Source organism: Pan troglodytes, chromosome 18 (assembly GCF_028858775.2).
Source record: "Pan troglodytes isolate AG18354 chromosome 18, NHGRI_mPanTro3-v2.0_pri, whole genome shotgun sequence".
NCBI classification, from domain to species: Eukaryota; Metazoa; Chordata; class Mammalia; order Primates; family Hominidae; genus Pan; species Pan troglodytes.
This window is the reverse complement of record NC_072416.2, coordinates 32,354,202-32,368,366: the sequence shown is the minus strand read 5'-3', so window position 1 is coordinate 32,368,366 and position 14,165 is coordinate 32,354,202. Positions and strand designations below refer to the sequence as shown.

Sequence of the window (14,165 nt, the reverse complement as noted above, 5' to 3'; positions counted from 1 at the left end):
CACAACTCTAACAGAGGCAGTTCTGCTGCCTGTTTTAGCAGAAGGACAAAAGTTGGTCTTTGGAGCTTAGAGAAGGCAGAACAGGCTGTTGGCATAGCAGCAACTTGGGCATCTTAGGAGGCCAAGGTGGGCGGATCACTTGAGGCCAGGAGTTCCAGACTAGCTTGGGCAACATGATGAAACACCATCTCTACAAAAAATACAAATATTAGCCGGGTGTGGTGGCACGTGCCTGTAATCCCAGCTACTCGGGAGGCTGAGGCATGAGAATCACTTGAATCCAGGAGGCTGAGGTTGCAGTGAGCTGAGATCACAGCCTGGGCAACAGAGGGAGACTCCGTCTCAAAAAAAAAAAAAAAAAAAAAAAAAAATAGAAAAAGCTTTTAAAATTCAACTGGGGTGGGGGTTTGGCCTCAAAAGAATGAATAAGAGGACCGCAGTCAGGACCTTGAGCCTGGGGTCACTGCCATCTTTTTGCCTATGAAATCTGTCAATCCCCTGTGTCTAAGCTGTGGGGAGGGGTAGGTGGGGAGCAGGCTGGGGGGCCCTTGTCCCTTACCCTCCACTCTTGGCCCAGGGGAAGAATGGCTGGTCACCACAGTAGGGGCGTACCTCCCAGCGGTGTTTGAGGAGGTTCTGGATTTGGTGGACGCCGTCATCCTTACGGAAAAGGTTGGTGCTCTGGGGGCTGTGGTTTAAGGGACCTGGGGCTAGGGAACCCTCCAAGTGGCAGAGAATGGTGGTAGAATGGCATGAGAGTAAAAGAGAAGCAATAATTTTAGGGTCACTTAAAAAAATTCAGAGATCAGATTGCCTGAGTATTCTGGATCATCTGAAGGGTTAAATAGTCTTTCTGGGGCTGGGCGCAATGACTCACATCTGTAATCTCAGCAATTTGGAAGGCTGAGGCAGGAGGATCACTTGAGGCCAGGAGTCTGAGACCAGCCTGGGCAACACAGTGAGAACTCATCGCTACAAAAAATTTAAAAATTAGCTGGGTGTAGTGGAGCATGCCTGTAATTCCAGTTACTCCAGAGGCGCTGAGGCAGGAGAATCGCTTGAACCCCAGAGGTAGAGGTTACAGTGAGCCATGATCATGCCACTGTGCTCCAGCCTGGGCAACAGAGCGAAACCCTGTCCCAAAAAAAAAAAAAAAAACAAAGCCGGCTGGGTGCAGTGGCTCATGCCTGTAATCCTAGCATTTTGGGAGGCTGAGGCGGGAGGATCACCTGAGATCAGGAGTTCAAGACAAACCTGGCCAACATGGCGAAACCCCATCTCTACTAAAAATACAAAAATTAGCTGGGCATGGTGTCACCCACCTGTAATCCCAGGTGTGCTCAGGAGGCTGAGGCAGGAGAATCACTTGAACCTAGGAGGCGGAAGTTGCAGTGAGCTGAGATCGCACCTTTGTACTCTAGCCTGGGCAACAAGAGTGAGACTCCGATTAAAAAAAAAAAAAAAAAAATCCCTGGATTGGTAGAAATTGTCTCTGAGATCTGGGAGCATTGGGAGCATTTGGTGGCCAATGGGGCTCGCAGATCCCCTGAAGTTGGAGGCAGGTCACTCAAATACCCAACACGTTGCTCTGCAGACAGCCCTGCACCTCCGGGCTCGGCGGAACTTCCGGGACTTCAGGGGAGTGTCCCGCCGCACTGGGGAGGAGTGGCTGGTGACAGTGCAGGACACAGAGGCCCACGTGCCAGATGTCCACGAGGAGGTGCTGGGGGTTGTGCCCATCACCACCCTGGGCCCCCACAACTACTGCGTGATTCTCGACCCTGTCGGACCGGATGGCAAGAATCAGCTGGGGCAGAAGCGCGTGGTCAAGGTGAGGTCCCTACACCCCCACAGAGGACTGCCCTGGGAGATGTATGCCCTCTAGTGGCATGAGGCCCTCTGCCTTCTCTCCTCCAGATGCACGTTCTAGGAACACCTTCTGTGCCTTTGCATGCTTAGTTCTTACACGCCTGAGACACTGGCCCATTTGATTCCTGGCAGCCTCTGACTTACCCCTCAGACCTGAAGTTAATTCCCCTTCTGGGAAGGCCTCCTGGCTACCCGCTGCCTGAGACTCTGAAACTCTCTCTGATACAGTCATGCGCCACTTAACGATGGGGATACATTCTGAGAAATAGTCCTTAGATGATTTTGTCTTTGTGCAAAAGAGTGCACTTATGCAAACCTAGATGGCACCTAGTCTAGATGGCGTAGCCTGCCCCTAGGCTGCCAACCTGTGCAGCATGTGACTGTCCTGAATACTGCAGGCAGCTGAACACAATGGCAAGTACTTGTGTATCTAGCCATAGAAAAGGTAAGGTAAAAATACAATATAAAAGCTTCGTTATAGGCCAGCACAGTGGCTCATACGTGTAATCCCAGCACTTTGGGAGGCCGAGGCAGGTGGATCACTTGAGGTCAGGAGTTCGAGACTAGCCTGGCCAACATGGGGAAACCCTGTCTCTACTAAAAATACAAAAATTAGCCGGGTGTGGTGGCACGCACCTGTAATTCCAGTTACTCGGGAGGCTGAGGCACGAGAATCACTTGAACCCTGGAGATCAAGCCTGCGGTGAGCCGAGATCGTGCCACTGCACTCTAGCCTGGGCGACAGAGTGAGACTATCTCAAAAAAAAAAAAAAAAAAAAAAATCTCCATTATAATCTTACGGGACCACCATGTGCAGTCTGTAATGGACTGAACTATCATGCAGTGACTATATTTCACATCTTTAATATCCTGGTGTTCACTTTGCTTTGTCATCTTTTGTAAAATAAACCTCTTGGTTTACCCTCTCCCACCCCCTACCTCATCCCCTCTCTGAACTATATGTGGGAATACCAGCAGTTGCCAAACTCATTCTGTAAAGGGGGCTGGATGGTAGATACTCCAGGCTCCGTGAGTCATTGTTTCTGTGGAAGTTCTTCAACTCTGCTGTTATGTCAGGAAAGCAGCTTGGGCACTACGTAAACAAGTGAGTACTGCCATGCTCCTGGAATAGTTTATCTGCAAAAACAGGAGGCAGAAAAAGTAGAAATAGGCCAGGCATGGTGGCTTACACCTGTAATCCCAGCACTTTACGAGTCCAAAGCGGGTGGATCGCTTGAGGTCAGGAGTTGGAAACCATCCTGGCCAACATGGCAAAACCCTTTCTCTACTAAAAATACAAAAAAATTAGCTGGGCATGGTGTCAGGCACCTGTAATCCCAGCTTCTCTGGAGGCTGAGGCAGGAGAATTGCTTGAACCCGGGAGGCGGAGGTTGCAGTGAGCCGAGATCACACCACTGCACTCCAGCCTGGGTGACAGAGCAAGACTGTCTCAAAAAAAAAAAAAAAAAAAAAAGTAGAAATAACCCAAATGTACATATATAATGAATGGATAAAAAATTGTAGCATATCCATACAATGGAATATCATTCAGCCATAAGAAAGAAATGGCAGCCCAGGCGCAACAGCTCATGACTATAATCCCAGTGCTTTGGGAGGCCAAGGCAGGAGGATTGCTTGAAGCCAGGAGTTTGAGACCAGCCTGGGTAACATAGTGAGACCCCATTTTTACAAAAACTTTTAAAAATTGACCAGGCATGGTGGCACACCTGTAGTCCCAGCTATTTGGGAGGCTAAAGTGGGAAAATCGCTTGATCCCAGGAAGTGGAGTGTATAGTGAGCTATGATTGTGCCACTGTACTCCAGCCTGAGGCAGTAGAGTGAGATCCTGTCTCTAGGAAAAACAAAAAATAATGACATACGTGCTACAACATGGATAAAATTGAAAATGTTATGCTAAGTGAAAGAAGCCAGCTGGACGCAGTGGCTCAGGCCTGTAATCCTAACACTTTAGGAGGCTGAGGCGGGCACATCACCTGAGGTCAGGAGTTCAAGACCAGCCTGGCCAACATGGTGAAACCCCGTCTCTGTTAAAATACAAAAATTAGCTAGCATGATGGCGGGTGCCTGTAATCCCAGCTACTGCTCGGGAGGCTGAGACAGGAGAATCTCTTGAACCTGGAAGACAGTAGTTGCAGTGAGCTGAGATCCCACCACTGCACTCCAGCCTGGGCTGCTGAGCCGAGACTCCATCTCAAAAAAAAAAAAAAAGAAAAAGAAAAAAAAGCCAGACATCAAAGACCACATATTGCATGATTCCATTTATGTGAAATGTCCAGAATAGGTAAACACATAAAGAAAATAGACTAGTGGTGGGTGGGGTAGATGGGGAGTGGCAGTAACTTCTAGGTACAGGGTTTCTTTTCAGGGTGATGATGAAAATACTCTAGACTTAACATAGTAGTGATGGTTGGACAACTTTGAGTATACTAAAACAACTGAATTGTGAATTGTATACTCTAGATGGGAAAATTTCATATGTGGATTATATCTCAAAATTTTTTTAAGAAACAGGGGTGCTGGGCGTGGTGGCTCACATCTATAATCCCAGCACTTTGGAAAGCTGAGGTGGGTAGATCGCTTGAGTCTAGGACTTTGAGACCAGCTTAGGCAGCATGGCAACACCCCATCATCTACGAAGCACACAAAAATTAGCCGGGTGTGGTGATGCGCATCTGTAGTCCCAGCTCCTTGGGAGGCTGAGGTGGGAGGATTGCTTGAGCCTGGAAGGTTGAGGCTGCAGAGAGCTGAGATCATGCCACTGCACTATCCAGCCTGGGCAAGAGAGGAAGACTGTCTCAAAAAAAAAAAAAAAAAAAAAAGGCAGAATCCAGATTTGGCCTGAAAACCAGAGTTTGTCAAGCCCTAGGTTACACCATCTCTAGAAAACAAAGCCTGGGAGAAAGAAGAAAAAACAGGTTGATTTTTAATGGTTTAGCTTGCATGGATCCAGGTCCTGACAGTTATGGAATCTTTCAAGGACACATTTGACCAGATGAGATTTGGCAGGCGTTTGTGTAGAGCCTCACAGTCCAGACAGTGCCTCACCGTATTATGATGTGGGGGTGGGGGCGGGCTTCTGGTGCTCTTGTCCTCCACACAGGCCTGAGACAGCACAGGACTGGGGAGGTACCATTGGAAGCACCCGCAACCCTAAAGGCACTGACCCTAACCTCACATCTCCCCACTAGGGAGAGAAGTCTTTTTTCCTCCAGCCAGGAGAGCAGCTGGAACAAGGCATCCAGGATGTGTATGTGCTGTCGGAGCAGCAGGGGCTGCTGCTGAGGGCCCTGCAGCCCCTGGAGGAGGGGGAGGATGAGGAGAAGGTCTCACACCAGGCTGGGGACCACTGGCTCATCCGCGGACCCCTGGAGTATGTGCCATCTGCCAAAGTGGAGGTGGTGGAGGAGCGTCAGGCCATCCCTCTGGACGAGAACGAGGGCATCTATGTGCAGGATGTCAAGACCGGAAAGGTAATGGCTGGGAGTGAGTGGCAGTGCTGCCACGTGGCCTTGGCCTTGGTGGCGGCTTCCTCTGGGTGTGTGGAAGAGGTGGGCAGGGACTTCAGCAGCATGGAGAGCCATATCAGCTGGGCTGTCTGGTTGGGGGAGGGCACTACGTGGAGTGTTTGCCATCCTTCTGCCTTAAATATCTCATTTGAAATGTTAGAACCAACCGGGTGCGGTAGCTCACATCTGTAATCTCAGCACTTTGGGAGGCCGAGGCGGGTGGATCACCTGAGGTCAGGAGTTCGAGACTAGCCTGGCCAACATGGGAAACCCTGTCTCTACTAAAAGTACAAACATTAGTCAGGCGTGGTGGTGGTCTGAGTAGTCCCAGATACTTGGGAGGCTGAGACAGGAGAATTGCTTGAACTGAGAAGCGGAGGTTGCAGTGAGCCAAGATCACACCACTGCACTTCAGCCAGGGTGACAGAGTGAGACTCCATGTCAAAAAAAAATATTAGCATGTCCACTGAGAGGACAAGTGGGGGTTTAGGACAGGGACCCTTTCCCACAGCAGACCTGGTTCCCAGCATAAAGGTCTGATGGGGTGGCCAGGGAACAGGAAGGACCTCCTCCCTCATGCCCATATCCCGGTGGAATCTTTCATTTTTTTCTGCTTCACCTAAAACCTCGACCTTGATTTGACCTCGGGCCACGTCTCCAACCTTCTCTAAGAATCCAAGCTGGAAGTCCAGCTTGGAATCCGAGGGAGCATCCGTGTACACAGCCTACTTCACCATCCCCGAGGTACCCTCCAAACTGCCCCATGAAGGAAGATTCTAGAAATAACATTGAGCACCTTCTCTATGCCAAGAGCTGTTTGAGCTAGACATGTGAAGATGTCATTCACCCCAGACCCTGCAAGGTAGCCACCGTCAAGTCCACTTGACACATGAGGAAACTGAAGCCCAAGGGGTGAGGTAGTTAGCCCACGATGACAGGGCCAGCAGATGGCAAACCCGGGGTGGAGCCTGGCCTCCCCGTAGAGAAGGTGTTTAACCTCGTGGCGCGCCTTCCCTGGATGGGCTCTGCTTCGGGACAGCTGGGCGGATCTTCCTCCCTTCCACCCTTACGGGCAGCTTCCCTCCCTGTCCTCATCCCAAGGTGCGCGCTGTGATTGGAAGCACCTACATGCTGACCCAGGACGAAGTCCTGTGGGAGAAGGAGCTGCCTCCCGGGGTGGAGGAGCTGCTGAACAAGGGGCAGGACCCTCTGGCAGACAGGGGTGAGAAGGACACAGCTAAGAGCCTCCAGCCCTTGGCGCCCCGGAACAAGACCCGTGTGGTCAGCTACCGCGTGCCCCACAACGCTGCGGTGCAGGTGTACGACTACCGAGAGAAGCGAGCCCGGTGAGTGCTGGCAGCGCAGGGTGTAGGGGGTGGCTCTCCATGGGTCTGGCTCTGACCCTCGGCTGTCTCTGCAGCGTGGTCTTCGGGCCTGAGCTGGTGTCGCTGGGTCCTGAGGAGCAGTTCACAGTGTTGTCCCTCTCAGCTGGGCGGCCCAAGCGTCCCCATGCCCGCCGTGCGCTCTGCCTGCTGCTGGGGCCTGACTTCTTCACAGACGTCATCACCATCGAAACGGCGGATCATGCCAGGCTGCAACTGCAGCTGGCCTACAACTGGTAAAAACGGGGACAGGCATGGGGGTGCATTCCTGGAATCCCAGCACTTTGGGAGGCTGAGGTGGGAGGATCACTTGAGCCTAGGAGGTCCAGGCTGCAGTGAGCCATGATGGCCCCACTATACTCCAGCCTGGGTGACAGAGCAAGACCCTGTTTCTTTGTTTCTTGTTTTTTTAGTTTTTTGGTTTTTTGGTTTTTTTTGAGACCGATTTTCACTCTTGTTGCCCAGGCTGGAGTGCAATGGCGCGATCTTGGCTCACTGCAACCCCCACCTCCCGGATTCAAGCGATTCTCCTGCCTCAACCTCCCAAGTGGCTAGGATTACAGGCATGTGCCACCATGCCCAGCTAGTTTTGTATTTTTAGTAGAGATGGGGTTTCTCCATGTTGGTCAGGCTGGTCTCGAACTCCTGACCTCAGGTGATCCGCCTGCCTCGGCTTCCCAAAGTGCTGGGATTACAGGCATGAGCCACTGCACCCGGTCAACCCTGTTTCAAAACAAAAAAAACAAACTGGGTGGCAAGCAGTGGGTGAGGGTTCCTGCTGGGTGCAGCCTAGGAACCCCAAGAAAAGGAGGGTCCTGCTCAAGTGCTGATGCTGGGCTCCTCATGAAGGCAGGACACCTCATTCAGTGCTGAGGTCAAGAGGGAACCCAGGAGTTCACGCAAATTCAGGGAAGGCGTGGGCTCACCTCCTGGGGTCAGGACTCAGGGATCCAGTAGCAGGACACTACCCCAACTAAGCTCCCAGTGCGCGTGCAGCCAAATGCGTAACTGTCGGGCTGTTAAAAGATGCATGGGACACAGCTGGCGGGAGTGGGCAGTGCGAGGGGGCGGTGAGAACTCAAGCTCGGAAACTGACTGCCCTGGCCTGCGCCCCCGCCCTGCTGTTTGCAGCCTGTGGACCTGGGCAAGGGACAGGGTGCTTTCCTCAGTTTCCCCATCTGTAACATGAGGAAGACAGCATTTTCTCCTTCACAAGGCCATTGAAAAGATGCAATGAGTGTTAGAACAGTGCCTCTATTGGTCAGAGCTCAATAGCAGCTATTAGGATTGGGTGAGATAAGTCATGTACAGAAACAGTGTTCATGACTGGGTACTGTGGCTCACACCTGTGATCCCAGCACTTTGGGAGGCTGTGGCAGGAGGATTGCTTGAGGCCAGGAGTTTGAGACCAGGCTGGGTAACATAACAAGACTCTGTTTCAAAAAAAAAAAATTTATAAACTAGCTGGGCATGGTGGTACATGTCTATAGACCCAACTACTTGGAAGGCTGAGGTGGGAAAATTGCCTGAGCCCAGGAATTTGAGGCTGCAGCGAGCTATGATTGTGCCACCGCACTCCAGCCTGGACAACAGAGACCCACAGAGACCCTGTCTCGGAGGAAGGGAGGAAGGGAGGAAGGGAGGAAGGGAGGAAGGGAGGAAGGGAGGAAGGGAGGGAGGGAGGGAGGGAGGAAGGGAGGAAGGGAGGGAGGGAGGGAGGGAGGGAGGGTCAGGTGTGGTGGCTCATGCCTGTAATCACGGCACTTTGGGAGACTGAGGCAGGCAGATCACTTGAGGTCAGGAGTTTGAGACCAGCCTGGCCAACATGGTGAATCCCTGCCTCTACTAAAAATACAAAAATTAGCCAGGCCTGGTTGTGGGCACCTGTAGTCCCAGCTTGTAGTCCCAGCTACTCAAGAGGCTGAGGCAGGAGAATCTCTTGAATCCGGGAGGCGGAGGTTGCAGTGAACCCAGATTGCGCCACTGCACTCCAGCCTGGGCGACGGAGCAAGACTGTCTCCAAAAAGAATATTCAATACTCCCAAGCATGTCCCTCACCTCTTAGCTGAGAGCAGCCAGTGCCCTGATGGCGGCAGACAGCTGCCGACATATTCCCAGGGCTGCCGACATATTCCCAGGCACTACAACATCATAGTTAAGAGCACAGGCCCCAGAAGCAGCTGCCTGGTTCAGCTTTCTGGCTTGTCACATGTTATATGGCAAGTCTTGGGCCAGCCACTTGACTTCCCTGGACCTCTACTTCCTCATCTGTAAAATGGGGGTGGTGATCATTGCCATCTCATAGGGTGGCTGAGTGGGATTAAAGGAGAACATGTGTTAAGTTTTTAGGACCTTACCAGGCATACATTAGCATTCTCTATTGTGAGAGACCCTGCCCGGCCACACAGGATGGGTGTTGAAGTTCTTCTCGGAGAGAGTTGCTGGCTGGGCGTGATCACACATGTAGTCCCAGCACTTTGGGAGGCTGAGGTTGGGGGGTTGCCTGAGCCCAGGAGTTCAAGACCAGCCTGGGCAACATGGCAAGACCTTGTCTCTTCTAAAGAGAGATTCCTGGGTGAAAGCAGCTTCCCCATTCTGGGCCTGTTTGTTCACAGGCACTTTGAGGTGAATGACCGGAAGGACCCCCAAGAGACGGCCAAGCTCTTTTCAGTGCCAGACTTTGTAGGTGATGCCTGCAAAGCCATTGCATCCCGGGTGCGGGGGGCCGTGGCCTCTGTCACTTTCGATGACTTCCATAAGAACTCAGCCCGCATCATTCGCACTGCTGTCTTTGGCTTTGAGACCTCGGAAGCGAAGGGCCCCGATGGCATGGCCCTGCCCAGGCCCCGGGACCAGGCTGTCTTCCCCCAAAACGGGCTGGTGGTCAGCAGTGTGGACGTGCAGTCAGTGGAGCCTGTGGATCAGAGGACCCGGGACGCCCTGCAACGCAGCGTCCAGCTGGCCATCGAGATCACCACCAACTCCCAGGAAGCGGCGGCCAAGTAAGTGAGGCTGGGAGCTCGGCTGCCTATAATGCCCATGGCAGGCCACTGCCGGGAACTGGATAACCTGGCATCCTTTGTGGACTGCCTGCTGCCATCCCTACCCTCAAAGATCTATTCCCTACCCAATAGATCAGGTGACCCACTTAAAATGTGAATCAGGCTGGGCGCGGTGGCTCATGCCCGTAATCCCAGCACTGTGAGAGGCTGAGGCAGGAAGATCACTTGAAGCCAGGAGTTTGAGGCTGCAGTGAGCCATGATTGCGCCACTGCACTCCAGCCTGGGCAACAGGCCTGGGAGACTGACCCTGTCTCAAAAGAAAAAAAAAAAAAAAGCACGTATCAGATGCGGTTCCTGCAGCCTCCCACCTTGCATGTGATAAAACCTAAACTCCTTCCTGCAGCTCCAGCCGGCCTCCCCCGATTTGCCTTCTAGCCTCCCCCTTCCATGCTCCTCGTCCCTGGAACATGTTCCAGCTGACATGTTCCAGCCCCACTGGCTTCCTCTGCTCCTTCAATGCACAGCTTGGACCCACCTGAAGGCCTTTTGCAATGGCTGTTCCTGCTGCCCAGAAAGCTTTCCCCCCGCCCCTGAGCTCCCTTCCAGGCAGGCTTCTCCTTCTGGCTTCAGCCCAAAGATCCCCTCCTTGGGGAACACTTTTCTTTCTCTCACAGCTGAATAGCACCCTCTTTGCCTGGTGTCTCCCACACTTGTCACTGTCTGAAATCCTCCTTGTATACTTGTTCTTTTCCCACTCAAGTGGCGTGAAAGTAGGGGGCCGCAGTCACGCCTGCATTTGTCTGGCCTAGAGTGACACTGGCTTGTGGCGCGTATACCATTCTGGGTTGAGTTGCGTATTGGGTGCCTTCTAGGGGCTGGGGTCTGTCCTGGGCACCGGTTTGGTTGGTGGTCGCTGCCCTTGGCGCTCCTGTTCCTGCTCTGGCCCCATGCCAGCCTCTCACCTGCGCTCCGTCTCCTCCAGGCATGAGGCTCAGAGACTGGAGCAGGAAGCCCGCGGCCGGCTTGAGCGGCAGAAGATCCTGGACCAGTCAGAAGCCGAGAAAGCTCGCAAGGAACTCTTGGAGCTGGAGGCTCTGAGGTGGGTTGAGAACTAGAGGAGGAGACTGGCAGGGGCCAAGGGTCTTAGGACAGCAGCTGGTGTGGGCAGCAGGCCTGGGTGGGGTGTCGATGAGACAGTGCACGGCTACATCATAAGTCAAGGCCGTGGGGGGACTGGGCTGTCTCCCGGGTCTTACCTGACTCTGCCTTCTCCCCAGCATGGCCGTGGAGAGCACCGGGACTGCCAAGGCGGAGGCCGAGTCCCGTGCAGAGGCAGCCCGGATTGAGGGAGAAGGGTCCGTGCTGCAGGCCAAGCTAAAGGCACAGGCCTTGGCCATCGAAACGGTGAGTGGGGGGAGGCATTAAGAAGAGGGTGGCCTTGAGTCCTGGAAAAGGCCCATTCCCTACAGTCCCTGAGACTGTATAGGACACCAGGTCCCCCAACATAAAGCCCTATCCAAGTACTTTGCATTTGCAAAGTCCTTTGCCTTGTAGGATTCATTGACTCCATTGCTGGAAGGTAAGGATTAGAACACCCATTTTGCAGCTGGGCGCTCATGCACTGGCCACCTTGGCACAAGTGCTGTGTATGCTTCACAGGCATGATCTTATTTAATGCTTGAAATCCCATTAAGAGGCCGGGTGCAGTGGCTCCCGCCTGTAATCCTAGCACTTTGGGAGGCTGAGGCGGGTGGATCACCTGAGGTCAGGAGTTCAAGACCAGCTTGGCCAACATGGTGAAACCCCATCTCTACTGAAAATACAAAAAATTAGCTGGGTGTGGTGGCATGTGTCTGTAACCCCAACTACTTGGTAGGCTGAGGCAGGAGAATTGCTTGAACCCAGGAGGTGTGGAGGCTGCGGTGAGCTGAGGTTGTGCCACTACACTCCAGCCTGGGCAACAAGAGTGAAACTCCATCTCAAAAATAAAGTAAATAAAAATAAATGTAAAAAGAGGCCTAGTGTGGTGCCTCAGGTCTCTAACCCCAGCACTTTGGAAAGCTGAGATGGGAGGATCATTTGAGGTCAGTTCGAGACCAGTTCAAGACCAGCCTGGGCAACATAGCAAGACCTCATCTCTACAAAAACAAAATTTTTTAATTGACTGGGTGTGGTGGCACATGCCTGTAGTCCCAGCTACCCAGGAGGCTGAGGCAGGAGGATCCTTTGAGCCAGGAGTTCAAGGCTGCAGTGAGTCTTGATCTGCATTCCAGCCTGGGTCAAAAAATAAAGAATGATTGATTTTTCCCCTTCCAGGAGGCTGAGCTCCAGAGGGTCCAGAAGGTCCGAGAGCTGGAACTGGTCTATGCCCGGGCCCAGCTGGAGCTGGAGGTGAGCAAGGCTCAGCAGCTGGCTGAGGTGGAGGTGAAGAAGTTCAAGCAGATGACAGAGGCCATAGGCCCCAGCACCATCAGGGACCTTGCTGTGGCTGGGCCTGAGATGCAGGTGAGAGTTGGGGAAGGTGTGTTGGTTTCAGGACCAACCTTGAAACCAGGAAGGCAGAGCCAAGGCGGAAAACACAACATCTGGAAAGATTGTGGGGAAGGGAGGGGTGAGTGACCTGTCCCTGCATCGTGGGTCATTCACACAGTGTCATGCTGCATCAACGTCAGGCACTGTACTAGATCCAGCAGTGAGCCAGAGCTCCGGAGGAGACAGGAAATGGATGGGACGCCAGTCTGACAGGCATTTCCAAGGCAGTCAAGCAGGGTGGTCAGATGCAGGGGAGGTGACCCTTCAAACCAGCTGACTTAAGGAGGGTCACTCTGAAGTGGCCAGGGTTTGACGCCCATCTCAACTTCCTCCTGTTCTCACCCTCCAGGTAAAACTGCTCCAGTCCCTGGGCCTGAAATCAACCCTCATCACCGATGGCTCCACTCCCATCAACCTCTTCAACACAGCCTTTGGGCTGCTGGGGATGGGGCCCGAGGGTCAGCCCCTGGGCAGAAGGGTGGCCAGTGGGCCCAGCCCCGGGGAGGGGATATCCCCCCAGTCTGCTCAGGCCCCTCAAGCTCCTGGAGACAACCACGTGGTGCCTGTACTGCGCTAACTCCTGATTAATACAATGGAAGTTTCTGGGCATTTACAATTTCAACACTTTTCTCTTGTCTGACATTGGTTGGGGTTACCAGGGAGCTTAATGGTGGGGAGGGGAGGTGCCCCTGGCATCTTTTTTTTTTTTCGAGCTGGAGTCTTGCTCTGTCACCCAGGCTGGAGTGCAGTGGTGTGATCTCTGCTCACTGTAACCTCCACCTCCCAGGTTCAAGTGATTCTCCTGCCTCAGCCTCCTGAGTAGCTGGGATTACAGGCACGTGCCACCACGCCCAGCTAATTTTTGTATTTTTTAGTAGAGATGGGGTTTCACCATGTTGGCCAGGCTGGTCTTGAACTCCCAACCTCAGGTGATCTACCTGCCTCGGCCTCCCAAAGTGCTGGGATTACAGGTGTGAGCCACTGCGCCCAGTCAACATCTTTAGATAGTTACAGGAGACTGTTCTCCTCCATAAAGGGGAGAGGACCCCGAGGCAGGGGAAGGATGAGCTAGAAGTCACCCAGTAGGAATGTGGCCCCAAAGCCTTGTGCACTGGGCTTCCTAGAGCCCAGATAGGGGTGATGATGCCATGGGTGGGGGCATGGGGCCCACAATGGCAACATCTCACCACTGGTTCTCCAGGAGCCCAGCTGCCTGGTAGCTCTCAGCTGTTGCAGATGCAGCCCAGCTTCCCATCCGGGAGGCGCCCTCCAGCACCACCTGCTGGAGCACCCACAGCACCAGCAGACGTGTCAGGCTTGCACCCAGTGCTGTGCGCTTGTCCCTTCCCAGGTGGGGGTGTCAGGTTGGGGAGGAGGACCCTGCCTAGGGCAGTAGGAATTGGGCATCTCCTTGAGCTTCCGGTCTGGGCTGTTTGGGAGCACTGAAGGAGGAGTGCCCTTATCCCACCTTCCCCACAACCAGTAAGGGGTCCTCATTTGAGAGAAGGATCCAGGTGCAGTCGGCCTGGGTGCACCAGCCCTTTGGGGCCAGGAACAGTTGTAGGTGCCAGGCCTGCCCCGTCTCTGCCGAGGAAGTAAAAAGATCCCAGGGGCCGAGTGCAAGAGCTTAGGCCTGTAACCCCAGCACCTTGGGAGGCCAAGGCACAAGGATCACTTGAGACTAGGAGTTCGAGACCAGCCTGGGCAACATAGCAAGACCCCCATCTCTACCAAAAAAAAAAAAAAAAAAAAAAAAGCAAAAGCCAGATGTTATGGCATGCATCCGTGTTCCCAGCTACTCGGGGGGCTAAGGTGAGAGGATTGCCTGAGCCCAGAAGTTGGAAGCAGCAGT

At 53.3% G+C, this 14,165-nt stretch overlaps 1 protein-coding gene across 5 annotated transcripts in view; it reads left to right on the top strand.

Moving 5' to 3' along the window:
• Window positions 1–12,935, top strand: part of MVP (major vault protein) — a 28,440-nt gene extending 15,505 nt beyond the window's left edge. For all 5 annotated transcript variants that reach the window (XM_054669140.2, XM_016928746.3, XM_063796930.1 and 2 more), the window contains exons 6-15: window positions 578–672; window positions 1,595–1,831; window positions 5,079–5,360; window positions 6,498–6,742; window positions 6,817–7,014; window positions 9,394–9,780; window positions 10,764–10,880; window positions 11,059–11,185; window positions 12,098–12,286; window positions 12,663–12,935. In XM_054669140.2, coding sequence (XP_054525115.1) covers window positions 578–672; window positions 1,595–1,831; window positions 5,079–5,360; window positions 6,498–6,742; window positions 6,817–7,014; window positions 9,394–9,780; window positions 10,764–10,880; window positions 11,059–11,185; window positions 12,098–12,286; window positions 12,663–12,890 — 2,105 coding nt within the window. In that variant the 3' untranslated portion in view covers window positions 12,891–12,935. The remainder of the gene's footprint in view (window positions 1–577; window positions 673–1,594; window positions 1,832–5,078; window positions 5,361–6,497; window positions 6,743–6,816; window positions 7,015–9,393; window positions 9,781–10,763; window positions 10,881–11,058; window positions 11,186–12,097; window positions 12,287–12,662) is intronic.
• The last annotated feature ends 1,230 nt before the right edge of the window (window positions 12,936–14,165 follow it).